This window comes from Colletotrichum higginsianum, chromosome 9 (assembly GCF_001672515.1).
Source record: "Colletotrichum higginsianum IMI 349063 chromosome 9, whole genome shotgun sequence".
Lineage (NCBI taxonomy): Eukaryota > Fungi > Ascomycota > Sordariomycetes > Glomerellales > Glomerellaceae > Colletotrichum > Colletotrichum higginsianum.
The window spans coordinates 380214-406490 of record NC_030961.1 but is presented as its reverse complement, the minus strand read 5'-3'; the positions used below and the strand labels follow the sequence as shown (position 1 = coordinate 406490).

General features: G+C 58.7%; 7 protein-coding genes across 7 annotated transcripts; 2 read left to right on the top strand and 5 right to left on the bottom strand.

Annotated features, from left to right (window-relative positions):
- Positions 1 to 215: 215 nt before the first annotated feature.
- On the top strand, positions 216 to 2158 carry CH63R_12373 (uncharacterized protein; the record flags this gene model as incomplete). The annotated part of the gene is made up of 3 exons (XM_018307347.1): positions 216 to 1043; positions 1089 to 1436; positions 1490 to 2158. 3 exons carry the CDS (start codon positions 216 to 218, stop codon positions 2156 to 2158), a joined length of 1845 nt encoding a protein of 614 aa, XP_018151764.1.
- Positions 2159 to 3355: 1197 nt separating this feature from the next.
- CH63R_12372 (Aldehyde dehydrogenase) lies at positions 3356 to 4975 on the bottom strand (the record flags this gene model as incomplete). The annotated part of the gene is made up of 3 exons (XM_018307346.1): positions 3356 to 3946; positions 4008 to 4401; positions 4494 to 4975. The coding sequence occupies 3 exons, from the start codon at positions 4973 to 4975 to the stop codon at positions 3356 to 3358; spliced, it is 1467 nt and encodes a 488-aa protein (XP_018151763.1).
- Positions 4976 to 5591: 616 nt separating this feature from the next.
- On the bottom strand, positions 5592 to 7218 carry CH63R_12371 (Tna1 protein; the record flags this gene model as incomplete). Its single annotated transcript, XM_018307345.1, has 3 exons — positions 5592 to 6170; positions 6227 to 6787; positions 6853 to 7218. 3 exons carry the CDS (start codon positions 7216 to 7218, stop codon positions 5592 to 5594), a joined length of 1506 nt encoding a protein of 501 aa, XP_018151762.1.
- A 2036-nt stretch (positions 7219 to 9254) lies between these two features.
- CH63R_12370 (Quinone oxidoreductase) lies at positions 9255 to 10217 on the top strand (the record flags this gene model as incomplete). Its single annotated transcript, XM_018307344.1, has 1 exon — positions 9255 to 10217. The coding sequence occupies one exon, from the start codon at positions 9255 to 9257 to the stop codon at positions 10215 to 10217; it is 963 nt and encodes a 320-aa protein (XP_018151761.1).
- A 352-nt stretch (positions 10218 to 10569) lies between these two features.
- On the bottom strand, positions 10570 to 12067 carry CH63R_12369 (Fungal cellulose binding domain-containing protein; the record flags this gene model as incomplete). Its single annotated transcript, XM_018307343.1, has 4 exons — positions 10570 to 10946; positions 11078 to 11544; positions 11644 to 11848; positions 11911 to 12067. 4 exons carry the CDS (start codon positions 12065 to 12067, stop codon positions 10570 to 10572), a joined length of 1206 nt encoding a protein of 401 aa, XP_018151760.1.
- Positions 12068 to 13300: 1233 nt separating this feature from the next.
- CH63R_12368 (Beta-ketoacyl synthase) lies at positions 13301 to 21015 on the bottom strand (the record flags this gene model as incomplete). The annotated part of the gene is made up of 2 exons (XM_018307342.1): positions 13301 to 13350; positions 13422 to 21015. 2 exons carry the CDS (start codon positions 21013 to 21015, stop codon positions 13301 to 13303), a joined length of 7644 nt encoding a protein of 2547 aa, XP_018151759.1.
- A 1567-nt stretch (positions 21016 to 22582) lies between these two features.
- CH63R_12367 (uncharacterized protein) lies at positions 22583 to 24383 on the bottom strand (the record flags this gene model as incomplete). The annotated part of the gene is made up of 2 exons (XM_018307341.1): positions 22583 to 23931; positions 24065 to 24383. 2 exons carry the CDS (start codon positions 24381 to 24383, stop codon positions 22583 to 22585), a joined length of 1668 nt encoding a protein of 555 aa, XP_018151758.1.
- Between the last annotated feature and the right edge of the window lie 1894 nt (positions 24384 to 26277).

Sequence of the window (26277 nt, the reverse complement as noted above, 5' to 3'; positions counted from 1 at the left end):
CACCGGCAATCAACCACAGCGCCCTCACACGCCCTTTGATTCAGTAAGGTAGGTACTTTGAGTACCTTCTTAGCAGCCTGAGACACACTACCTACTGGTGCTTGGACACTAACAATTCCCTCCCTAGCTAGCAGACCAGTACGCTTTAAAAATGTAGCCTGTCCCCACTTCGATCCTTTCTTTGCTCACTCACTTTTCATTTCAGTCACCCCACGATGGCCTTAGCCTGTGTCCCGTCGCGATGTGGCCTATGCGGCTTCGAGTTTGAATGTGCCGACTGGATGGTTGTTAGTAGGTTGCACTCACCACACCTTTCCGCGATTTGCTTATTGACCTATGTGTATGTAGTGAAAGATGACGGACAACAATCAAGAGTAATGTACCATGCTATACTTTGGTCGAACATACAGGACGCAATTTTCAAGCCATGCCGTTGGAAATGCTCTCATTCGGGCGGGCGAGCAAAAGGCTGCCATGCCAAGTGTGCCAACCAAGTCCCCTCAACATCACTCGCGGTGCTCCTGAAGGCTTTGGCATACCAACACGAACCTTTACCCTTCGAAATTGCGAGACGCATCAGATGGATCTGTCTACAGTATGCGTCAAGAGCACCAGTGTTGAAGCACGCAAAGCCACACTTGCCCCAGGAACTTCGTTTCCAGATCGCAAGGCACCTTCTTCAGGGCCCAACCCTGCACCGATACGCTGCGGAATGCACCCAAACCCTGCTGAAGTACCAAGGGAGTGGCAGCTCTCGCATTTGCCTCTCAGCCGAAATCTGGGCCCGATTCATCCATTTCGAGGGAGGACGGTATATTTCATCCCTCCGCAACTCACGCGATGATGACCACACAGAGTCCATCTTTACCCCTGACCTCACCCAGTCCATCGATTCCGTCTTCATCGCGGAGAATTATCTTGGCGTGACGAAGATCCTGTTTTGCAGCTCTTTCCAGGCTCCGTCTATCAAGGCACGTGACGGTCTTTGGTGGAGGGTTATTCGGCTGTGTGACCATGACCAAACGCTGATCACCCAAACGGACGTAAGTGCTTGCTCCCTTATCATGTACAGAATTAACGAGTTACAGGGCTTTAAGCTACGTACCATCGCACTAGACAACGAGGAGACTGAGTCTCGTGCGAATCATCCTTTGTGGTCCGTTCCTGCTCTGGGACCCGTTCGATCGGTTCAACTAGGAATAGGCCCGCCACCGGCTAAGCTGTCAATGCTGGTATGTAATGAACCAGACGTCATCGCCTATTCGGCGTTTTGGACTGTTGGGATCATGTCTTTGCATGCCCATACCACAGGAGGAGATCTCGCACCCTACAATCGCCATGAAGAGGGAATCTGGTTATATTTTCCTCTCGAGAAGGGAGAAAAGATATCCGAAATCTGGAATCTCTCCCAGTTCCTCGAAGGGTCAGCTCTGATCGTAAGAAAGCCTGCAATCATCCCAAAAGAAACTCTACTTATGTTTTTCTCCAGTTCAAGACAACCCATGGCCGTCTTGCTATTTTTGGACCTCGGTTCATACCAAGAACAAAACCATTGCCTCAGTCAACCTTGCTTGATCTTCCACACCAAGAGAGGGGCAGCCGAATTTTCTATGAACACTCTCCAAGAATGGTGTTCCATCTAGCTTTCGAAACGGCTAAACCAGTGCCTCCTTCACGTTCAATCACTCTCAACCAACCCTTGTCTCAAAATCCAATATCGTCCCTTTCCAAGCCTTACTTCTATTCTGCAGCCAGTCTTGACTGTGTTGATACGATTGTACCCTGTCAGCGGTACATAGACGGCAGACGGCATATCATCGGGCTGCTTCTTAAGTTTCCCGAGGGCCGTCAGTCGTGCGTTGGTCAGATTCGTTTGGATAGCTTGGGTAATCCTATTCAAGCGTACAGCATTCAAAATCTGTGGATTGGCTTCTCTTTGTACCGCCGCAGGCTGTTCGTGTCTGCCTTGACACTTTCAGAACCAAACCTTACTGAGGGCCTCTCGTGGCTAAAGGTACAACTTCATGGCACCTTGGAATGGTGGTTTTCCTCGACGCAATGCCAATTGCATCACATGGGGAAATCAAGCCCAGAACCTAGGCACTACTCGTGCCGCGGTGGTGGAGATTCAGGCAACCTGTCAGGGAGCGATGACTAAGGGGCACATGGGGGGGCACTGGTGGCCCTGTATGCAGGGATCAGCCGGCATATCCATAGTCTGGCGAGGCATTTAAGGACCTCCAGTGAAGCTAGGGGGATAAAGGAGGTTAGATTGGAATAGTTACCCTTACCTATACCTACTTTTCAGTCTATTGAGGGCATTATTATTAACTCTTTTACTCTGTGCGAACCCAGCCTCTGACACAACCCCTCACCCGCGTAAGCAGGTGCTTACAGCCTATTTACAACCACTACCTATTTGCAACTATCAAAGCTATTTAGAGTATCAAAATCAATGCAGTTAATGAGGCGCCTTATTAGTCTTATATATAACTGCTGCAGGCAGTCTTTTGTTAATATACTACTTTCTAGTCTTTTTTTGCAGCCTTAGAAAATACCTTCCTAACAGCCCTATACATCTTTCTATCTGCCACGATCAGTTTCAGTGCTCTGGGGCCAGTATCCGCGTCTTTACAATGACGGACATCGCTCGTCGTGCCACTGACTGACGAGGGAATTGTCCGGGCGTGATGGGCTATTTTTTCCAGAAGGGGCGAGCCTGTTGACACACTAGACACATTCAAAAAGGCACATTCAAAAGGGAAACACAACATCAAAAAAAGTAGAGCTTGTTCTCAAGTCAGACGTCGTTTCGTTCCATGCCTCCAAAAAGCAAAAGACATACAACACCAGGTATTCGCTGATCGTCACCGACTCAACTACTAATCCGGCCCTCACTGGCTTATCTATGGGAGAGCGGACGGGATCCCGAGTTTTCCAGTGGGTATGGTCGTATGTGGTGGAATCATGGGACAACAATATCTATAAAAGCATGGTGGGTGACGATGGGGTAGGATGCATGCACGCCGAGTCGGACGGATCCCATCCCGAAGTTCCCTGTGGATGTACAGGAATAGCCCAGCGTAATTTCTAACCTCAATAAATTTGTGTATAACATAGTGACCTTCACCGGCAAGACTTTTGTGGGTGACATCGGTAAGACCTAATCAAGCTGCTCGTCTTGTCTTGACTTGGCAGGGGGCCGTCAAAAGATTGTAGAAGTATGCTCAAACAAGCAGATGATTATTATACTGCACATGTTGCCGACCTCTCGAATTCCATTGAGGTGAACATGACAAACAGACGTCGGCTGCTTCCTCTTGCGCCGTGTTTTCCTCTTACGGCTCTATCATGCCTACTCCATCCAGGTCACCGACTTGCAGTAGAGAAACTCCTCCAAGCCCTTCGTCCCGTTGAACCTCCCGAAGCCGCTCTTCTTCACACCTCCGTGAGGCAGGGCAAACTCGTCGTGAACCGTCATGGAGTTGATATGGACAGCGCCAGACTCAAGCCTGTCCGCGATTCGGAACGCCGCCCGGAGGTCTTCCGAGTAGATGGAGGCAGCCAGCCCGTACTCCGTGTCATTGGCAAGCTCGACCATGTCATCCTCCGTCTCAAACGTGTAAATGGAGACGCTGGGCCCGAACGACTCGCCGCCGTAGAGGTCCATCGTCGGGTTCACGTTGGTGAGAATGACGGGGCGCATCTGAGTCGGGACTTTCCCTTGGTCCAGCTCGGGTGAGAGACCCAGTGTCTTGGCACCCTTTGACACGGCATCCTGCACGAGGGCTTGGTTGCGAGTGACCGACCCGGCAGTGATGAGCATGGGCGTGTCCGGGGCGGAGCCGAATATCTTGTCCACCGACGCCTTGAAAGCGGACTCGAACTGTTCCGCGACCGAGGAATGAACCAAGATGCGCTCCGTCGACATGCATATCTGACCGGCCTGCTTTATTTGTCAGTTCACCGGGCACACATCTTCAAAGTCCGACGAAGTAGGGACGCACGTTTATGAAAGCTCCGACGGCGCAATGGAGGGCGGCCTTTTCGAGGTCCGCGTCCGCCAGGACCACGGCGTTCGACTTGCCTCCGAGCTCCATGAGCACCGGCTTCAGGTGGCGGCCCGCCTCCGCGGAGACGATGCTGCCGACGCGACTGCTTCCGGTAAAGTTGATCTTCCTGACCGCCGGGTGGGCGATGAGCGTGTTCGTGATGGCGGATGCGTCCTCCGGGCGGTGGAGGACGAGGTTCAGGCAGCCGTCGGGCAGGCCGGCCTCGCGGAAGACATCGACCATGGCCCAGTAGCACTTGGGGAGGAGTTCTGACCCCTTCAGCACGGTGGTGTTGCCCGCCGCCAGTGCGAAGGTCACGGCTCGGAGACCGAGATGGTAGGCTGCGTTCCTGCGATGCATTAGAATCCCTGCCCTGAGGCTAGCGAAAGGGGAGGGGAGGGGAGGGAAGGCTGTGGCGTTTCCAAGCTTCGTGGGACTTACCAGGGCGCGATGCCCAGAACGACGCCGTACGGGCGTTTGTACACGATGGCCCGCATGCCGTCGTGGATCGAGTCGGGGACGCTGCCCGTGCAGGCATCCGCGATCTTCCCCGCGGTGTCCTTCAGGCCCTCGATGGCCAGGCCCAGGATGAAGTCCTGGTAGCCCTGGTTCGCGCCGACCTCTTGGCGCATGTACTCGCCGAGCTCGACGCGCCGCTTGTCCATGATGTCGGCCGCGCGGAGGAAGATGTCACGGCGGCGTGACGGCTTCGTCTTGGACCATGCCGGGAACGCGGCCTGCGCCGCGTCGGCGGCGGCGATGGCGTCCGCTTCGGAGGCGGCCGACGCGGTCCAGATCTGTTTGTTCTCGAGGGGTCCGACCTTTGGAAACGTCGTCTCCGTCACGACATCCTTTCCGTTGATGACGAGGGGGATGGGGCCCTGAGCCGCGTCTGTACCGGATGATTCGCTTGGGGAGCCCATCGTCGGAGCCGAGAGATATCATGAGAAATGGATGCTGCAACTGCGTAGTATTGGAGTAAAAGGCAACGGGCGGCGATCTGGTCAAATCGGGGGTTAAATACCTCAACGTCAAGGGTAGCCTAGCGCTTACTTATGTATGCATCTCCATCAAACTTGGCAGCTCGACCCTTGTGCCTGGACACATTTCCCGCCAACGAATACGTCTCGCGTCTAGTTGTTACACGTACACAACGCAACATCATGGTCGAAGCGAGAGTATCGTACAGGCAAAGGGTTCGCAAGAAGATCATTTTCCTCTGGTTGACTGCGGGGTCGATTTATGGTATCTCAGTTGATAATCTGTTGTTATATGTACATCCTTTCGCAGTGGTTCCCAAGATTGATCTACCGTAACACATTCAGTCAGACCTCTGACATGACAGCCGAAATGCTTCACTGTCTTTGCTGTCTCTATCAAGCTGGCCATATCGAAGAAGCCATCGACTGGCGAGGCGATGGCGTCAACCTTCCCTTTCCCATAGCTGTTGGTGTGGATTAGCTGCAAGGGGTTTCACTAAGGGTCTAACAAGTCCTCGGCGTGACCTTTTAGCGAGACAAAAAATATCTCCCCGTCGCCTTAAAGCCTCCAGCGAAAAGAAGGATGTTTCCATTCAAGCTGCTCCGCCTCCTTCGAGTTCAAAGAAGCGAGCTCGGCGTCGGCGTTCTTCTGATCCCGCCTGCTGTTGTCCCGGCGCATCCATACCCACGCTCCGGCAGCGGTAATCATGATGAGCGTGGACGTCGCAAAGTTCAGACCGCAGCCGATGGGGTAGTTGGGAGCGTCGTTGGGTAAGAAGGACCACGTGGAGACCAGGCTGCCGACGTTGCCAAAGAACATGCAGATCGCGATGGACATGTTCCTGGCCGTGTCGGAGCTGACGTTGGCGCTGGCCTGCGCATGACAGAGGGGTCCGAGAATGAAGGACGTGCTCGCCATGAGGAATACGGCCGCGTACCGAGCCGTTGTCTGCGTGTGATCGGTACACAGGAATATGAGATAGCCAATCATCATGGGCGGCGCGCAGGAGACCATGAAGACCTGGCGTCTGTTGAGCTTCCAGCTGGCGAAGCACATGGACAAGAGGCAGACGGCTCCGAAGGCGTACGGAGGGACAGTCAATAGCTGCTGACGAGTGACACTGGCCTGTATCCATGACTGTTTAGACACCAGATATGGGGGGGATGGGGGTTTCTTAAAAGGGCAAGACGTACATCAGGGTAGATGGACCTGACAATCGTCGGGGCGAAGAGAGCGAGACCCTGGATCGAAAGACTGCAGAACATGAAGCAGATGGACGTGGTGGCCGTGACCGGGTTGATGGCTCCCTTGATCATCTTCGTCTTGCTGATCTTGTCCAAGATGACGGTAGTGCCGATTCTCTCTTCTTTCAAGCGGTTGGCGGCGATCTCACGCTCCTCGGGACTCAGAAAGCGGGCCGTCTCGGGTCTATCAGTCAAGAGGACTAGCGAGAGCAAACCCACGGCGACCGTCAAGATGCCTTCCACGGCAAATATGGCGCGCCAGGATCCCGCAGGAATCCGGGCACCGAAACCTTGGAGTCGTAGAATGGCGGACGCCAGAAGACCGCCGAAAGCACCGGCGAGGGGCCCCATGACGATGTAGAGCGAGAGGCGAAAGGTGAGCTCCGAGTGCGTGTAGAAACGGGAGAGATAGTACGACAGGCCCGGCATGATGCCAGACTCTGCAATGCCGAGGAGGAACCGGCAGGCGGCCAGTTGCGAGTAATTGTTGACATAGGCGCTGGCAACGGTCTCGAGAAGAACTTAGTGTTTGCCACCAAACACAGCAAGCAGACATTCTTGAGGACCAGACTTACAAAGAGGCCAAAGAGAACGGTGAGCCCCGGGAGGTACCAGCCGGGGCCGACGATCTTGCAGAGGACGTTGGAAGGGATCTCGAAGACGATGTACGAGACGTAGAAGACGGTGTTCACCGAGTTGAAGTCGTAGCCGACGAGGCCGAGATCCCTTTCCAGCCCCGCCAGGCGAGCGTTGCCAATGTTGGACCGGTCGATGAAGCAGAACATGAAGATGAGGGCAGCCAGTGGAATGACGCAGAGATCGGTCTTGAGACGGATCCTGCTTTCCACCTTGTGGTCGCCACCATCAGTCGAGATGGCAGAGCCGTGGCTGACCACTTCGATGGTGCTCTCTTTCGTGGAATTGTCCATCTTGGCGGACATGGCGATGGAAGGATAATGATTCGTTGCAAAGCTTTTTATCGATCTTTTTCAAAATGAGTCTTGCGGAAGGAAAAGAAAACGGGGGGGATTCGCCTGCTTTTGGGCACGGAGATGTAAGCATGATATCACAGAAGCATGCAACCGAGACACGCATGATCGGGGATGCAGTGCTACCAATACTCGGCCCGCTGCGCTTTGAGCTCCATGTGAGCTCGGAACTGTCGAGGGGAAGTCTCACTCTTCGGGACCTGACAAGGCGCGGCGATGGATGACCTCTGGAGCAAAGCATAACCGCACGCCGGTGCAACGGTGCCTTGCAATGTTGCGTTTGCAGTAATTACTGCTTACAGTCTTGCCTCGCCACCCCCGCAAGACAAGGAAGGGTTCGGTTGGCCCCAGTGGTGTTTGAGTTAGTTATTGCAAACAGACGCAAGCTGCATGGAATAGGCAAACATGTTTGCTGCTTGCTGTTTGTGGCTTTCTTCGGGTCGTCACTGAGACATGGGGTAGAAGGTTCACAGGCGAGATGCAGTAATCTTCCACATGAAGCCACTCTCAACATGAGTTTGCCCTACCGCGTCGTGTGCGTAGCCATCCATGCAGCTGGCAAAAATACAATACTACCAGTCCAAGGGGATGGCGTCTAAAGCCACAGCGTACAAACACATCAGCAAGCCCCTAGTCTAGCCTGTTGTAGCTGGAGGCACTTTTAATAAGGTAAGGTAAGTCTACCCCTACCGCTGCTCCGCATAGATAGACAACTTGTCGTGTAACCAACCCGCAGCCAGGGCGCGTCTTGATCACACCGTGGTTTTGCGTCGAATGTGGGTGCGCTAGTACCCTATGCCGAAAGAACTTCCCTTTCTTGATTCCCATCTTGACCGCCAACCTTTTGGTCCGGGGTCTGACAAGTTTGGGATACCTAGGCGACGTTCACCTGTCAGTCGTTTGAGTAACACGAACGACAGCATGTGCAACACGGCACGGAAGGCTGCCAGCCCTTAACAGCTGGTGACCAATGTTTCTGTTGCTTTGGAGATAACAACATCACGGCTTGTTTGATGAAGGGCTTTTGGGCACCCTAAACTCACTTGCTCCTTCTAATACTACCGCTCGTGTTTGGGAAATCATATGAAGCCGGGTTGGAACTCGTAGCAAGCGGCATCGGATTAAACATTGCCTAGGATGTTTCCTGTGGATGTGACCCCAAATGACTCTAGAAATGATGCGGGATAGAACGCAGCTACCTACAACGTAATCTCCCATTCTTACGAGGTTCGTGATGCATGAATGACATCTTATCGTCGATGTCTGTGGGCCATCAAGACCGACAGCAGTCGTCAAAGGCTGCCGGCGGTCCACCTCCGATGCTTCGTGCGGACCCCGAAAGGCAGCTCGGTCTTCGGCCCCAAGGAGAATCGCTGCCTTCGGAAACGGAGAATTCCTGGCTCTCAAAAAACGCCGGCGGACAGTTCGTTCTCTGTGCCGACATCCGGTGACGCATAATCTTATTCCACCCAAGCCCACTATTCGGCCTCAACTTGAAGTAGTATTTTGCTCCATCATCACACGTCATTCCGTCTGACGATGCCTTCTTTCACCCTTGGAAAAAGCTTGTTGCGGAAAGGAGGCCTGTTCGTGTCGGTCTCGCCACCGGAGCAACAAACGAATCCAACCAGTCTTTGTTCAATCAACAAAAAGGTACATCCTCGGGACTACAGATTAAAGCCGAGTGAGCGGTTGCTATCAATGTATGCGCGCTCAGCAACCCGCAGCGACCCCACGATAAATGCGTGTCTTCTCGAGGGGGGGGGGGGGGGGACTTACTCATCCACCGGTGACCAAGAGCGCCACTGCACAGTCCTTACTCACCATGGACTAGTATTAGTATATAAACTCAGAGACGCCCTGATATATGCACACCGTTTTGGGCTTTAGTTATGAAAAGGTCCGTCCGTCTGATTACGTGCTTCTACCCGACGTTACTGTCCTCCTCAGCCCATCTCGACCTCATCCTTCCCGGTACCCGCGGCATCATGCACGCGGCCCTCGTCAACTCGTGGGGATCTCCCCCAACCTACACGACCACCGCCGACCTCCCGCTGCCGTCTCCGACCCAGATCCGCCTGCGCGTCCTCGCGGCCGGCGTCCACCGCCTGGTCCTCTCCCGCGCCGCCGGGAAGCACTACACATCGACCACGCTGCCGCACCTCCCCGGCGCCGACGGCGTCGGCGAGGATCCGACGACGGGGCAACGCTACTACTTCTCCGCGCTCGCCACGGGCTCCTTTGCCGAGTTCGTCAACATCGAGCGCGACATGCTGGCCCCCTTGCCCGAGACCGCCGACGCCGTCGCCGTCGCGGCCTACACGAACCCCGTCATGAGCAGCTGGATGGCCTTCGCAGCGCGCGCCGCCGCGGCGACGGCGGTGCGGGAGCCCGGGTTCTCGGTGGCGATCCTGGGCGTCACGAGCGCGAGCGGGAGGGTCGCGGTGGACGTCGCGCGCTCCAAGGGCGCCGGGAGGGTCGTTGGGATCGCGCGGAACGCGGCGGCCATGGCGGAGATGGAGCTTGACGAGCGGATTGTCCTCCGCGCGGGAGGGGAGACGGACTGGTCGAGGCTGGGGGAGGTGGACGTTGTGTTGGATTACGTCTACGGTCCCCCCGTCGTGGATCTGCTCAAGGCGCTGCCCGCCTCGGAGAGGGAGGTGCAGTTCGTCCATGTTGGCTCCGTGTCTGGCGACGGGGACATCAGTCTTCCCGGGGCCATTCTGAGGGGTAAGAGGGTTGCGATCCGGGGAGCCGGTCCGGGGAGCTGGACGATGGCGGAGTATGCGAAGGAGCTTGGGGGGATGGTGGGTGTGAGCTCGGGGTTGAAGGGGGACAACGTTACTGTGATTGGGTTCAAGGATGTTGAGAAGGGCTGGAAAGAAGCCGGGATCGGAAAGAATAGGGTTGTGTTTGTGAGTGAAGATCTTTTGAGTCGTGATAAGATCTAATAGTACGGACTCTGGAGGTTGGGTTTCAGTGATAGTTCAAGAGGCAGATAAACAATCTCGCTTTGTCTTGGAAGACGTCCATTCGTCTCATTTTGAATCTTCTCATAAGTCGAGGGCCTATATCTGAGCTATCGAAACGTTTGAGATGGCGTTGGATAATACTCCTAAAGGCCCTCTCTGGACATGATTTATGACTGAAGGGCATTTCTCCCTGGCAGTTGACAAGTGGACGATGCGCTGAAAATTACACGGGTCTTGCTCAAGCTTGAAACTATAAAGATCACATATGGAGTTTTATTCATAGCCAAACTATATCAAACCAACACAAGTTACACTACGCTATCAAGCAAAGTCAGTAACTTGACATCTTCGTCCCCTTCATCAACAGAATCAACTCACCGGTAAACCACGGCGCGCCGACGGCCTGTGCGACGGCCTGCCCGACGAGACGCTGGATCTGCACGCCCGGGTGGTAGTCGTTGAACCACAGGCAGCTGACGCCGTCGGCGTTGAAGCAGGTGGCGTCGGGTGCGCCGTAGGCCGTCGGGTTGGCGATGGCCTTGTCGAAGGCGGCGGCGGTATCGACGATCCAGGACGTGACCCCGGCGTTCTTAGTCTTGAAGGCGGCGAGGTTGCTGGCGATGAGGTCGTTGTACTGCTTGATGGCGGCCGCGAGCTGGGCGTTGGAGTCGGCACCGTTGGCGAGCATGAGGGGGGTCTTTTGAGTTGCTTTGAGTAGTGTTAGTCCTTTGGTGTCGTCGTCGACTCTTGCGGCGGGGGGGAGGGCATCGACTGCATCTTTCCCACGAGGAGGAGAAGAGGAATCCCGGACGAGAAAGCGAAGTGGAAAGAGAACTCACGTGGCACGCTGAGGAGGACAAACTTCCTGACGCCGGCGTCGTACAGAATCTGCAGCTGCTCAAAGTACTTGGTGAGAACCTGGACGAGCAGCGCCTCGCGGTTCGACGACCAGAACGCGTTGCCGACGTCGTTGACGCCCATCCACACCCCGACCAGCGTGTTGTCGGCGGTCCACGGCGCCCAGGCGGGTCGCGGGGCCAGGCTGCGCGAGAACTCGGCGACCTGGTCGATGAAGCTGAGGACGGTGCTGGTGTAAGGGTCGATGAGGCTGGCGTCGGTGGTGGCGCCGCCGTAGGCGAGGTTGTAGGAGTAAGTCAGGGAGGCGTTGAACTGCGTCACCATGAAGCCGACCCAGTCGAGGCCGCCGCTGGCGGTCCAGCCGGGCAGAGCCGGGTTGCCGAGCGGGTTCTGAGGGTTGGGCTTTGTCGAGTTGATGTTGAAGCCCGTCTGGGAGTATGAGTCGCCGCTGGGAAGGGTTTAGTAATAGTCGCTTGCCTGGTGGGTGAACGGTCGAAGGGGATGACAAGGTGGATAGAGAAAGGGCTCGAGAAGGGGGTTTGCTTACAAGGTAATGAAGTACTTGGGGCCGGACGGGACCGGTACGGGGCCGGACGTCGACGACGGGGCGCGGGAGGACGAGCTTGAGCGCACAGAGGCGGCGGTGGTTGTCAAGGCGGTGGTCGTCACGGCGCGGCTTGTGGTGGTTGAGGCCGGGACGCTGGTGACCCTGGTCGAGGACGCCGCCGGCGTGGTTCCGGGGACGCATTGGTCTGGAAGCAGTCAGCATCATCACCCACCATCTCGGTCGTCTTGATTCATGAGAGTTACTCACAATACCAGGGATTCTGCGAGGAACAGTACGATCCAGCGGCGCAGCTGGTCGAGCCGCCCCAGCCGTTACCGCCGCATTGTCCCCAGACGGGAGCTTGAGCGTTGGCCGTAAGCGCCAAGCTGGCGGTGAAAAGGACGGAAGCCGTGATGCGAGCCATTGTTGATGGAAGACGGAGTGACGCGAGAGAGAGACCAACAGGGGGAAACTAGAGAGCAAGAGCATACATCATGGTGAGCCGTGTGGTTATATAGATATCCCTGACCAGTTCGTTGCCCCTCTCTCTCTCCCTCCCCTGACCTCCGTCGGCCCATCTGCATGCGGAAGAGAGCTCCATTCTGCAAACCCAGACCAAAGCGGGAAGCTGGCAACCTGAACGGGGGCGGGCTCCGAAGCCTGTAGTGGTCATTGCAGCTCCGGGGGATGGCGGGGCAGCCACTCCGTCATTGGCGGGAAAAGGATCGACGGTGGCCCATGGAATCAAGCATCGGGTGCGGAGATTCGTGCCCAGAGTTGAGTTCCTGGCGGGATGGGGTGGGTGGATGGGAGCAGGCGGTCTCGAAAGACCCAGGTCCCCGGATTGCTTTTGGTAGCGAATGGTGTGGCCTGGCCTAAAAAGAGAAAGAAGAGAGGAGAGAGAGTTGGCATAGGAGAAGCGAGACGGGTATCCAGCTGGAGGGGAGGGAATGCTGGGAGGACAGGGTGGGAACGTGGTGCGATGCGGGGACGCGGAGGGAGGGCATCCCCAGTCCGAAAAGAGCAACGGTTCTCCACATCCGTCACCGGATGAGCGGGATCTTGTCTTGGTTCTTGAGCTGCTTTGGGGCTGGGAGATGGAACCGCTTGGCCACGTATCTCGATTTCCATGGCTCAAATCCAAGGACGTCATTTGAGTCTCTTGTGAGCAGGGCAGAAGAACTGAGGATTCTTCTGGGGGAGTCTAATTACCAGACGTTGAATAGTTTCACGAAGAAGACGCAAGTTTCCAAATAGAAGAACAAGCTGCTTACTGATAACTAACGACGCCAACTGAGTATGATAAGATATGTAGAGACCGTGGTATATCGTAGCAAAGACCCTCCAACCCATACGAACAACTCCAGAATGTAGGAAAACAGCACAGAACAAACAGACAGACAACCCTGGAAGACTGGTAGAGAGTCCCAAAACAGGCAGACAACTCCGAGCACGCGTAAACAAAACCCCAAGTCAATCCCAACCACCAAGCCGGCCTTTTCCAGTCCAGTTCGAAGCGCCGTGACTCAACCTCCCATCAGACACAAAGGACCTACTCATCCATACCTTGCGCCTGAAAAAGAACAATCAAACAGGATAAAGAAAACCCCCCAACCGCGTCTTTCTGCCGACCTCTGGGAGTCCGTCCCAAAGCATTTTATGCCTTGCTCTTCTCGTTGACATAGCCCTCAGCAACCTCGTGGCACACTACTCAAAAGTCAGTCTCGAGTCTCGGGGGAACAAAAACAAGAGTTATCAGAAGAGGGGGAGCCACTTACACTTCGCGACGCTTGCGCTGCCGAGGATCTTCATCACCGAGACGTCCCTCTCGACGACCTTCCAGAACCAGCCCCTCACCTCGACGGCGACGAGCGAGTCCATGCCCAGCTCGCCGACGCTGTGCTCGCCCTTGACGCTGCCCTCGCCCTGTCCGAGGACGACCTCGAGGTACCGCGCGAAGCCCTCGGTCAAGACGCGCGCCACCTCGTCGACGCCGCCCTCGACGACGACGGCCCTGATGGCGTCCTTCAGGCTGACCTTGCCCTCGTTCCCTCCCTCGCCGCCGGCTTCTTCGCCATCGTCAAAGGTAAAGTGCGAAAAGCGCGCGTCCCTCTGCCAGTGCAGCAGGTCCTCGCGGTTGACGGCGTACCGGCTCAGCCCCGTCGTGATGTCGTACACCTGGCCCTCGACCGGGCGACCCGCGACGATGGCCTCGAGGAACATGTGGTGGATATCGCGCTCCGAGATGGGCGGGTAGCCGTCCCGCTCGAGGAACGCGTAGATGTCGTTGCGCTCGCGGTGCAGCAGGCCCAGGCCGTAGACGACGCCCATGTTGAGCACCGAGCCCGCGAGGCCGCGGAGGCGCCGGTTCGCCGCGAGCCCGTTCATGTACATGTTGGCCGCCGCGTAGTTGCTCTGGCCGCCGTGGCCGCCGGGGGCCGCGAAGGAGGACGTCATGATGAAGAACTCCATGTCCGCCTCGCAGAAGACGGCGTCGAGGTTGCTGGACCCCACCGTCTTGGGACGCAGCACGCGGTCCCAGGTGTCGACGTCCATCTGGGCGAAGACGCGGTCGTCGAGCACCATGGCGCCGTTGACGATGCCGGCGACGGGGGGCATGCCGCAGCCGCCGTCCTCGGCGGCGGGAGAGGCCAGGCGCTGCTTGAAGGCCCGGACGCTGTCGACGCTCGTGACGTCGAGCCGCTCCATGCGGACCTGGCACCCCTTGGCGGCGAGGTCGGCGATCCATCGCGGCTCCATGTTGGGGTTGCGGCTCGCGAGCACGAGGTGGCGGGCGCCGTGCTCGAAGAAGAGGTTGCACAGGCTCTGGCCCATGTCGCGCGTGAGGCCGACGAGGACGTACGTCTTGTAGGGCCGGAGGAGCTGCGTGCCGAAGAGGGGTTTCGCGACGTGCTGCACCTTACGCTCGGCGCGCCAGTCGAGCATCTGGAAGGGCTTGCTGCTTGCCGTGTGGTGGTCCAGCAGCTGCGGCACCGAGATGGTCTCGAGATCCGGGAGGGCAATCTGAGCCCCCCTGGCGCTCCTGACGTTGGTGATGGCCTTGCCGATGGCCATCTCCCAGAGGTGCTCAATGTCCATCGAGTCCCCGAGGGCGACGACGTGCTCCGAGGTCAGCAGGGAGAAGCGGGAGTGGTACTCGCAGTTCTCGGGGAGGCAGTCGAGGATGGCCTCGGAGAGCTCGCTGCCCTCTGGGAGGAAGTCGATGATGGCGGCGCCGGCGGCCGGGAAGAGGGCCTTGAGCTCGCGGTTGCTGGCATAAGGATGGATATACCGTTGGCCGAAGCCCTTGGTCTTCGCAGATGAGGTGGTCGTGCAGGCGACGACGGTGGCGCCCTTGGCCTCGAAGACCTCCCTCATGCACTCGAGGAGCGCGGCGTCCGGCTCCAGGAGGAGAACGGTCTGCTCCATCATGTCCTCGGCGACGGACAGGGCGACGATGTAGCGCAGGACGAGGCCCAGGAGCAGCTTGGGGTCGATGTTGCTGCTGCTCAGCTGGAAGACGCACGAGTCGGGCACCGTGACGTAGGACGAGTTGGACTTGGCCATGGCGAGGCACAGCTCGCCCGAGGTGACCTCCTTACCGATGCAGACGTGGGAGGCGTACTTGAGACCGAAGTTGACGACCTCGACGGAGCTGTAGGCGACCTGGATGACGCTCTGCTCGGGGATCGCCATGCCGCCGACGCCGCCGATACTACCTTCATCCATGTCCGTCTCCTCGACGATGTTGGTCGTGTAAGCGGCCGAGCCATCACCGGACTGAGACGAGACGACCTCGACGCACTGCCGGAGCGTGTTGACCTCGTCCGAGACCAGTCGCCGCGGGCAGTTGACGCGGTCATTGCCCTCCTTCCAGGGCAGCATGCGCGGCACGAGGCGGCGGCCGTGCTCCATGAAGATCTCGTTCTCGTGGCTCCAGAGGAGCTCGCCGTCGGCGGCGGCAGCGCGGAGGTCCCGCATGCCGAGGCGGAGGAAGGTCTCGGCGACGATGCCACCCGCGTCCCGGCGCGAGTCGAGGTCGAGCATCTGCAGCTTCAGGCTGGGGATCTCGGCGAGCATGGAGCGGGCGAAGCCAAAGGTCGCCGCGTGCTCCGGGTTGCCGGCGCGGGAGTTCATCGTGACCCAGAGGACGACCTTCTCGGGCGCCATGAGGGCGCGGAAGAGGTCGAGGCGCGCCGGGGTCATGGTGCTCATCATGGGCTCGTCCAGGTCGGCGAGGAAGACGACGGAGGAGATCTCGTTGAAGACGGCCGGCTGGAGCGCGTCGATGTCGGCGATGACGTCGATGCTGTCGCACAGGGGGGCCAGCTTCTCGTGGATCTCCGTGGACAGCTCGGCCGTGTTCTCGGCCGCGCCGATGATGACGGTGTGTCCGGCCACCCGGGGGTGTCCCACTACGGAGCCGGGGCGACCGGAAGATAAAAGTGGAGCAAGTGCCGTCTGCTTGAGGTCCGACTCGGCCTGCCGGACGATGAGAGAAAAGTCCGGCGCGAAGAACTGCTCGGCGTTCTTGGAGACCCGCGCGAAGCCGCACTCGTCCAGAAGGTCCGGCCATTCGGGCGGTGTCAGGGGCTCCTCGGCCAGTCTCTTGACGCCGAACGCACGCCGGAGTCGGTCCCGGAGGGGGCTCATGGACTCGTGTATGAGGATGAGGTAGCCCCCGGGCTTCATGAGGCTCCGGACCTGCTTGAGCCTGTCACGCTGCTCGGCACCCTTTATCACGGACGTCGTCAGCACGACCAGATCAAAGGGCTGGAGGGACGAGTTGTTGTTATTGTTGTTGTTGTTGTTGTCGTCCTCGCCGTCGTTCTCCAGGATCCGGGTGTGCTTCTCCGTGTCAATCTTCCTCCGGACGGCCTCGGAAGAAAACCGCGCAAGCAGGTTCTTGTCCGTCTCGGTGCCGACGGTGTACGATACGAACGAGGTGCCGAGGCCGTCGATGACGTGCTCTGTGAGGGCCGTCTCGGGGTCCGTGAGACCCAGCACGCGCATGCGCGGGTAGCGGTGGGCAAGCTGGGAGACGACACGGCTGACGTGGGACCGGAAGCGGTACAGCTGCTTGGCCTCCTGGATGATGGTCGACAACATGGCCGGGAGGACGTCCGGGATGTTCTCGCCCAGCAGGCGGATGAAGCTGAGAGCGTGCTGGAAGGGGGACTGCGCGATGTAGGCGTCGAGGGTCTCGGGCGTGTCCTGCGGCCAGGGACTGGCAGTCGTCTCGGTCGGCGCAGAAGAGGCGGAGGAGAAAGAAGAGACGGCTTTCGTAGGAGAGTGAGGCGTCGCGGGAGGGGTGAAGAAGGTGGGAGACGACGACGACATGGCGATGTCCTTGAGGGAGGCCTCGTCATGGACGTAGAACCGCGCGACCCTCTCGCAGGCCTCGAGCAGCACGCGCTCCGTGGCGACGTCCTCCTGGCTGAGGTCGGCCGTGACCATCTCGTGCTCCGGGTCGAGGTCCATGACGGTCGTCAGGTAGAGCTCCTTGTCGTCTTCGGGCCTCGAGTTGGCGAACGACGCGACCATGAGGCCTTCGACCTGGATCTCCATCTCGCCGCGGGCGTTGTAGATGCCCATGTCGCCCACGAACTTGGTCGTCGCCGTCTTGGTGCGCGGGATCTCCTGCGTGATGACCGAGTCGACTACTAGAGAAGAAGACGAAGCACCCTGCTCGCCACGCTTTGTATCGCAGAGGGCCAGGTTGAAGCGGATCTTGTCGATGCTCCTCGGCAAAAAGGACGTCCAGAGCGACTTGTCGCCAGGCGAGGCCACGGCGGCGAAGACGGAGTGGAAGCAGCTGTCGAGCGTCGCCGGGCTGACGCCGAGGCCCGTGGTGTCGGCCTCGTGGAACCTCTGGAGCGTTGCCGAGCAGAAGTTGTAGCGCCGGTCGATGTCCTCGAGAGCCCGGAAAGGCCCCGTGTAGTCGAGCCCGATCTCCGACATCATCTGGTAGAACGAGTCCGTGTCGGCCGGCAGCGTCTCGGCTGTGGCCGGGTCTCGTGTCGGGAGAGCATCCTCGGAAGGCTCGCCGAGGTAGATGCGCAGGTTGCCCGTGAAGTTCTTCTGCATCGGCGTGACACCGTCTGCGTAGCACGAGGTAATGGTGAAGGCTCCATCGATGACCTTGCCGGCCAGGCGGCCCCCTCCCTTGGTAGAGGAGGAGGAAGGCTGGATGCTCAGGGACACGAGCGTCTCGACTCCGTAGGTATTGGACTCGAGGGAGATGCCGCTCATGAATTCGAGGTCCGTGAGCTCGACAACGGCGGCCGGGCGGCCGTTGAGGACGGCCCTCGCGGCATCAAGGGCCAACACGCAGTACGCAGACGCCGGGAGCAGAGCCTGGCCCTGGAACTTGTGGTGCTGGATCCACGGCACCGTCTCGAGCTTGAGGATGTTGCGCCATCTCAGCTCGAACTCGGTGTCGTCGCGGGTGCGGACGCCGAGCAGCTCATGGGGTCCTTGCTGGCGGAACTGGTACTGGTGGGCGACGCGGGACTCGCGGAAGTGCATCTGGCTGTGGTCCCAGGGGTACGACGGCAGCCCCATCCTCGAGCCGAGGAGGTTGGGCTGGGACGAGTTCGAGACCAGGGGCTTCCAGTCGATGGCGTCGGTGCCGAAGTAGTTCCAAGTGAAGCCGAGGAACTCGGCAAACGCGTGTCTGTCATCCTTCTTGCGGTCGAGGACGCCAGCGTACGAGAGGACACCACCGGTGACTGCCTTGACGGTCTGCTGGACGGGGCCCTTGAGAGCGGGATGAGGTCCGACCTCAACTGCGCTGGCAAACGGCCCCCGAGAGGTGAGAGCAAGTTCGATGGCCTCGTAGAAGGAGACGGGCTTGACCATGTTGTCCCTCCAGTAGCTGCCCTTGAGCTCCTCGATGCTCGGCTCCGTGCCGTCGGCGTAGACACTAGACACCCAGACGGTTGTCGAGTTCCGCTCTCTCGGCTCGATGCCGCAGCCCGCCAGATCCTTCATGTACTGCGCTGCCGGCCGCTCCATGTGCGCCGAGTGGTACGCCGTATCGACAACGAGGAGCCTGGCGAACTTCTTGTCCTCCGTCAACTCGGCCTGAAGCGCCTTGACGGCGTCGACGTCGCCCGAGAGCGTGACGCTGGACGGCGCATTGCTGGCGGCGACCCAGACGCGGCCCCGGACACCGTCCCGCTCGCAGAGGGCCGAGGCCTCGGCGCGGGTCATGCCCACGGCCATCATCATACCCTTGCCGCCATCTTGGCCGCCGGCGAGGTGGGCGGACTTGCCGCGGTAGTAGGAGATGAGCATGGCGTCGCGGGCACTAAGCACGCCTGCGGCATACGCGGCCGCGATCTCGCCAGAGGAGTGGCCGACGACGGTGTGGAACGAGACGCCGAGGCTCGCGAGAAGGTCGATGAGGGCGATCTGGACGGCCGTGCAGAGGGGCTGGGACAGCGCGGCGATGTTGATGCGCGTGGCGTCCTCCTGGTGGATGAGCTCGTCTACGAGGGACCATGTGGGAGGATGGGGGCAGCTCCGGAGGACCTTCTCGAGAGACTCGATGGTGGTGCGGTAGACGGCGTTGGAGTGGAAGAGCTGGCGGCCCATGCCGGACCACTGGGCCCCTTGGCCGGTGAAGATGCCGAGCGTCTTGACCTCGCCGCCGTCCAGCTTGGCCCGGACGCCGAGCTCCGGGTTCGACGACGACGACCCGGCCTTGGCGAGGAGTCCGTCGAGGCTGGCGATGATCCCTTCACGAGAGTCGCTGCTGACGGAGGTGCGGTACGTCAGCGCTGAGCGGTGGGCGTATAGGTTCCAGGCGATCTCGTCGGCCGACTTGTCGGTGTGAGTCCCCATGAAGTCGCGTAGAGACCGGACAACGGCGACAAGGGACTTTTGCGACTTGGCCGAGAGCAGCAACGGGAGTCCAACGGAGGGTGCCTCCAGATCATACGCAGGGGTGGCTCGGATAGCAGCAGACACCTCCTCCAAGGCCGGGGCGAAGTGCCTCGCGACCTGATCGTGGATGCTCGGCTCGTACCGCTCGATGATGGCGTGCGAGTTGGTGCCGCCGAAGCCGAACGAGTTGACGCTCCCGCGGAGCGGCTGACCGGCCGGGGCCCGGGGCCATGGGACAATGTCGACGGGGACGTGGAGGTGGCCGTAGAACGGTCTCACGCTGGGGTTCAGCGTCTCCAGGTGCAGGTTGGGCGGGATCGAGCGGTTGATCATGGCATGGACAACCTTCAGCAGACCGGCGAGGCCCGCGGCACCCTCGGTGTGGCCGATGACCGTCTTGACGGAACCAACGACGAGCTTCTGTTCATCGTCGTCTGCCGCGGCCGATGCCTCGTCGCCGAAGAAGGCCGTCGAGATGGCCTGCGCCTCTCTCGGGTCGCCCGCCTGCGTCCCCGTGCCGTGGGCCTCGAAGTACTGGCACCGGTCTGTCGGGCTCAGGGCGTCCAGACCGGACCGGCGGTACGTGTCCCGGATCAACTCGGCCTGGGCCAGGGGACTCGGCATCGTGATCCCCTGGGTGCGGCCGTCCGAGTTGACGCCCGTCTCGCGGATGATGCTGATGACCGAGTCGCCATCCCGGAGAGCCTGGGACAGGGGCTTGACAAACAGCGCCGCGAAGCCCTCGCCGCGGGCGTAGCCGTCGGCGGACACGTCCCACATCCTCGACTTGCCCGTCGGGCTGAGCATGTGCAGGCTGGCCTCGCTGATGAACTGCTCCGGCGTGATCATCAGGTTGGCGCCCGCCACGCAGGCCATCTCGCACTCGCCGGACCGCAGGCTCAGGACGGCCTGGTGCAGCGCCACGAGGCTCGACGAGCAGGCCGTGTCGATGGTCATGGACGGGCCGCGGAAGTTGAAGAAGTAGGATATCCGGTTCGAGAGGATCGCCCGCGAGTTGCCCGTGGCGAAGTACTGGTTCGACGTGATGTCGTCGCGCTGGCATAGCGTGTCGTAGTCGGCCGTCATGAGCCCGGCGAACACGGCCACCTTGCGGCCGGCGTACTTCTCGATATTGTACCCGGCAGACTCGAGCGCCTCGTAGACAACCTCGAGGATGATGCGCTGCTGCGGGTCAATGGCCTCGGCCTCCTTTGGCGTAATGTTGAAGAAGCCGGCGTCCCAGACGCGGTGGTCCTGCTCGAGGAAGTAGCCCTGCGTGGCGTTTGTTGCGCCGTGGTACTCGCCGTCGGCATGGTAGAAGCCCTGGGCGTGAAACCGGCTTGAGGGCACCTCTTGCGAGAGGTCTCTAGGGTTTGTGAGGAGGTCCCATAGCTTTGAGGGGGAGGTGACGTCGCCAGCAAACCGACACCCCGTGCCGACAATGGCAATGGGCTCGGATTGGGGTCTCTTGTATGTAGACATGTCTGTCTTGGAAGGGAGGTGGTGGGTATTTATATGGATGTATTATGAATTATGAAGAGAGAGAGAGACAGTATGAGTAGAGGCGGATCGCGGGATGGGGGAGGGGGTATAGTCCCGTGAGGCTCGTGTAAGCCCAGCCAGTAACACTTGGACTATGGAATCCAACTGTGTATGTGTGTATGTGTGTCTCTCTCTGTGTGTGTGTGTGTATGTGGGAAGATGTGTGTGGGCGTGTTTTTTGTTTGTGGTAGGGTGGACTTTAAAGAGGAATAGGAATAATAATAGAGAAGAATGGGAAGGGGAACGTGATGATGGATGCTCTCTGGAAGGGAGAGAGTCATTCATGGTGAACGGTGCGAAGCGAAGGGATATATAGAAAACCACCTCTCACTGCAGCGACAGCATCATCATCATCTTCGACGTGCGAGCGACGTGCCGGCCTCCCTGTCAGACAGTGCCGACACTCGATGGGGAAGGGGGCGTGTGTGTCCGTACCCTATTCCCTCCCCTCCCCCATGCCGAAAGAAGAAGAAGAAGAAAAAGCAAGGGAGAAGGGCCCACCGTGCTGTCTGCACAAGCCACGTTCTTCCAAGGTCCGGGGGGGGGGGAGGGGGAGTGTGCCGAAGGAGGGTGTGTGTGTGTGTATGTGTGTGTGCGAATGTCTGTGTGTATGACAGGGTTGAAGGGTTCGGTGTTCATGCTAGTAGAGCAAAGGAGAGAAAAGAGAAGAAAGGGGGTGCGAAGTAGCCGTCGTGGTGGTGGTGGTGGTGGTGGTTCGGAGTTCCATCGCCGAATGTCTCGAACGGCCACCGGCATCGGCGTTGACTAGCCCGGCTAACGGATGAGGACGACGACATAAACGACGACGTCCGACCTATTTAGCCCGCTTCTCATCACCAAACTTGTTCGAGCTTTTTCGAGCTGGCGTCGCTGGCGGCCCCGGGTGGCTTGACATTACAAGTCTCCTTCTTCCTCTTTCGACCACATGGACTGATGGACGACGCCGACAACGTGTCGTGGTGTTTGCTTCGGCGATGGGAGCACCCGAAGCCAGCCGGAAGGCAACCAGAGATAACGACGAAAACGGGGGCTGGGCTTGGGCTTTTGCCTTTCAAGGATATGGCATGTGGAAGGGCGATCCGTTCCGCAACCTTCTCGACTCAGTCAACTGGGTATCATTTGCCTCGCGGATAGAGCATCGGATAAAATATTATAGTCGGTAGTATGGGGAATGGGGAGGAGGAGGGGTACTTGCACATGAAAGACGTCCGTCCTCTTTGTCTCGCTTACTTCCCTTCGGCTTCGAGACCGCTACAGAAACTTCCTCATATGTCTTGAGTCTTTGAGTCTCTAAATCTCCGTGTCTCGAGATATGGCTGGCTCCATCCTTAACTCCAGAAAACTCCGTTTCCTTAAACAAACCACCTCCATCCGTCGTTCACTTTGCCGCTAGGCACATAGATAGAAACCTGTCAAGTAAGAGACAACAACTTGCAGCTTGCAGCTTGCAGCTTGAGCTTGAGCTACGTGACACATGACACATGTCGCCCACCCTCGCCGCCCGTCCTCATCCGTCGAGGAAGACATCCATCGCCTTGCGTAGATCCCTTAGCTCCCTGCCCAGGCTCTCTTCTTGCCTCTTCAGGGCTTGGAATGAGACATCCACCACCCCCGAGAACATCGAGGCCGCCGCGTCCAACACCGCCGCCTTGCCCGAGGAGGCCGGCGGGCCGCCGCTCCCGTCCGCTCGCAGAGCTGGATCGAGAGACGCCGCCGCCCGCCGCATCTGTAACAGAAACTCCTCGGCCAGCTGGATCGTCAGAGACATCTGCAGCGACGGCGTCGAGTCCACTGTGAAGGAACCCACTGTAACGCCGGGAAGCTTCCATGACTGAAACAGAGGGTTCCTTGTCGTTGTCGTCGTCGTCGTCATCGTCACCGCCGTGCTCAGTTGCCCCAGCTGGCCTAGCTCCGAGTGAATGCAGCGGAAGACCTTCTGGTACATGTCCAGGAGCCGGACGTACGTCGACAGCACCAAGAGACAGGTCGCCGGATCCGACATGGAGTTGAGTCGTCTAGCGAGCTGCTGCGAGGCCCCGTCATCGCTTGCGGGAGAGCCCACCGCCTCCGTCACCGGCGGGGACAACTCCGCAAGGAGGTCGGCAAAGTGACGCGAGAGCTGGAACATCTCGTCGATGGGGAAAGGCGTCGTCGTCATCGTCGTAGTGCACAACGAGGAGCCGCCTCCGTCTTCGTCTTCTTCGGGTGTCGACACCATGCTGCTGCTGGATCGACCGGGCTCCTCGGGCGACTGAGACTGGGACTGAGACCCCGCCTGGAAGGGCAGATCCGACGAGAGCTGCAAGAGCCGCGAGTTGACTTCGGTGATGCGAGTCATCCACCCTTCCGGAGACGAGCCCTGCCCGCCAGCGTACGGCCGCAGCGTGATCTGCCGTGCTCTATGCCTCGTGATCCGTTTCTTGGACTTGCGTTGTGGGGTCGTCGAGCCGTGTGGCTTGCTCGGTTTGGGTATCTGCCTGCGTAACGAAGGGCTTCTGGGGTAGATTCCAGAGCCGACCTGGCCCATTTCCGGGGCCATGGGGGATGTGAATGCTGAATCCGAGGTAACGGAGTGGACAGGACTCCACGAGTGGACAATGGCCTCTCCGTGGTCCGTCATCAAGCCATCCATGTTGCCGGTGAAGGTCTGGGGCACTGGCTGCTGCTGCTGAAGTTGGTGCTGGTGCTGCTGCTGGTGATGTCCCTGGCTTGGCCCCGGTTGATAGAGGCTTGCAGAGTGGCCGAAGCCAAAGTCGAAGTCGACCATGTCCAACATGGCATCAGGTGAAACGACAGCATTGTCTTCGAATGCTGCGTTATCACAGATGGACCCAACAGACTGGGTCTTGACAATAGCTACATTGAGGAATGTCGTCAGTAAGGGAGACAGACAGACAGACAGACAAATAGGCTCCTAGACACACAAAAAACAAACAAACGCGCACACATGCACACACACACACACACACACACACAGAAGAAGACTCACATAGGTCGGCGTGGTGTGCGAAAGGGCTCCCGCCGTCGGTCCGTTGCCGCTTGGGTGACGGAACAGCTTGTCTCCGTACATGGTCTCGGGACGTATTCGAGCCGTGGTACTGGTGCTGATGTTGATGCTGGTGCTGATGCTGGTGCTGTTGCTGTAGGTGTTGCTTCCGATAACGCAGGGACGGGCTCGAGGTGCACTCCTCCTTGAGCCGAATACACCGCTCGCATGCCTCGTCGGCGACGCGTTTACAGCTGAGCTTCTGCCTGTGGCAACGGTCGCAGGCCTTCCGGATCGGACCGTCAGACATTGTTACTGCCATGGTTCGGCGTTTGCACAAAAGAGACAGGAACAAGAAACAAGAAGCAAATTTGCGAGGGAATTCCAGAGAGTAGGTATGTCGGGGGTGAGAGAGAGAGGGGGGGGGAGGCGTGTCGTCAAATAGGTCTGGATCCCTATCCGACAGGAAAGTGGGCTCGATCCCTGAACATTAAGACAAGTTTGCAATCAATGCTTTTCTCTCGACAGGGGAGACAAGTACCGAGGGCGAGGTACATGCGAGGGGGGGCCAGGGGAGGGGCGCGGAGGGAGTGAGACGAAGTGAGCAGCGAGAGAGAGAGAGAGAGAGTGAGAGTAAGTGAGAGAGAGAGACGGCACATAGAGACGAACAGACTGACACAGAAGAGGAACCCAAGGAAGATCCATTCCTCGCCGCAACCATAAGCCGAGTGAGAGGAAAAGAGCTCTCTCGACTGCCGGATCACCTGTCATTGGACCGACGTCTGGCTAGCCTTGGGGCGAGATAGTAAAACATGACCATGCGTGGATGAGGGTGCTGGACCTTGTCCCCATCAGACCTTCAACGAGATAGCATCTGGACTAACCGGCCTTCCTTTCCCATGACGATGGAATCAGGTTGGAATTGGGGGACAGACAGATGGATGGACTCTCTGGAAGGGGGGTGGGGGAAGTATCGAGTGTGTGTTCACTATCGACGCTTGCTCGCCGGGGATGGACAGCCAATGGGCACCCTCCCCGGCGGCCCAGCGAGACGGTAAACAGGGCCTGCGTGACTGCTCCTGTTCTTCGATCTGAGTACATCTAGGTCGGGAGGAGGACGACGATGCCTGAAAGAAGAAAACCGAAAACCCACACCCCCCCCTTTCCCCTTACAACTAGTGTAAGCTGGAGGGCAGATGCGCATCCCATCTCCCAGATCCAGAATCGAGTCTCTCTTCTGCACTGCACGCACTGCACTAGACAGCCCAGGGGTCGGGGTTGCAAGGGGGGGAGGGGGGTTCGAACGAGATCGACCGGGGCCCCTGTCTGTGGAGACGATGAAACATGGAAAACGAAAATGTCGGGAGGGCTGAACACCTGATGTAGTGGTGTATCGGGAACGACAAAGAAAAGCTTCTCAAGAGAAGGTGATAGTGGAAGTGAGAGTTAGATTGAGAGTGAGAGTGAGAGTGAGAATGATAGTGAAAAGTGAGAGGAAACATAAGAGACGTCTCCCATCATGCCGGGGGGGCCACATCCGCCAGGCGTGGCGTATATGTCTGACCATCCTACCCGCCGTCGAGGCTTTGCCCCCACCACCCTTCACTCACCACCGCGCGGCATGACCTGTGCGGTCGACAGGAACCACCGGGCAGGCATGCAGAAAGTGGCTGAAAGAGCAGTCGTCAAGGGCTGCGTGTGAGTGCCAAGGAATGGCTAAGGGGGGACAAGTGGTGATCCTGGCTCGAACGGCGTGGCAGATGGATCACGGCCATGCCACTTTTTTCCACCACCGTTCTTCTTCAGGAGACGATGCCGCCCTTGATGCTGTCAGTCAGTCCTCCTCTCTCACCGCACCAAACTTCATATTCCAACACCCCCCTCCCCCTCCCGCTCAGCAAGCTCTGGTGGTCTAGGGCCGGGTTTGGAGAAGTAGACGGATGGCTTGCTTCGCGTCAGAACATGGTCGGCGTGACAAGAGATACACGAAAAAGCGCCGCCATGCCATGTCCGCCTCTCCCCACCATGTCCATCAAGGTCCTATAAGCAGGCTCTCTAGGCCATGCCACAAGGGCTCATCGACGGCTTCACCTAGTCTCCCCATAGTCACCGCGGAACTCGCGTCACGGCCAATGAAGAAGACTCGTCTTGGCCGAAGAGCGCGGTCCAGAACCTCATTCCGTACGTCTCAAGTGATAAGGCTTCGGAGACTGAAG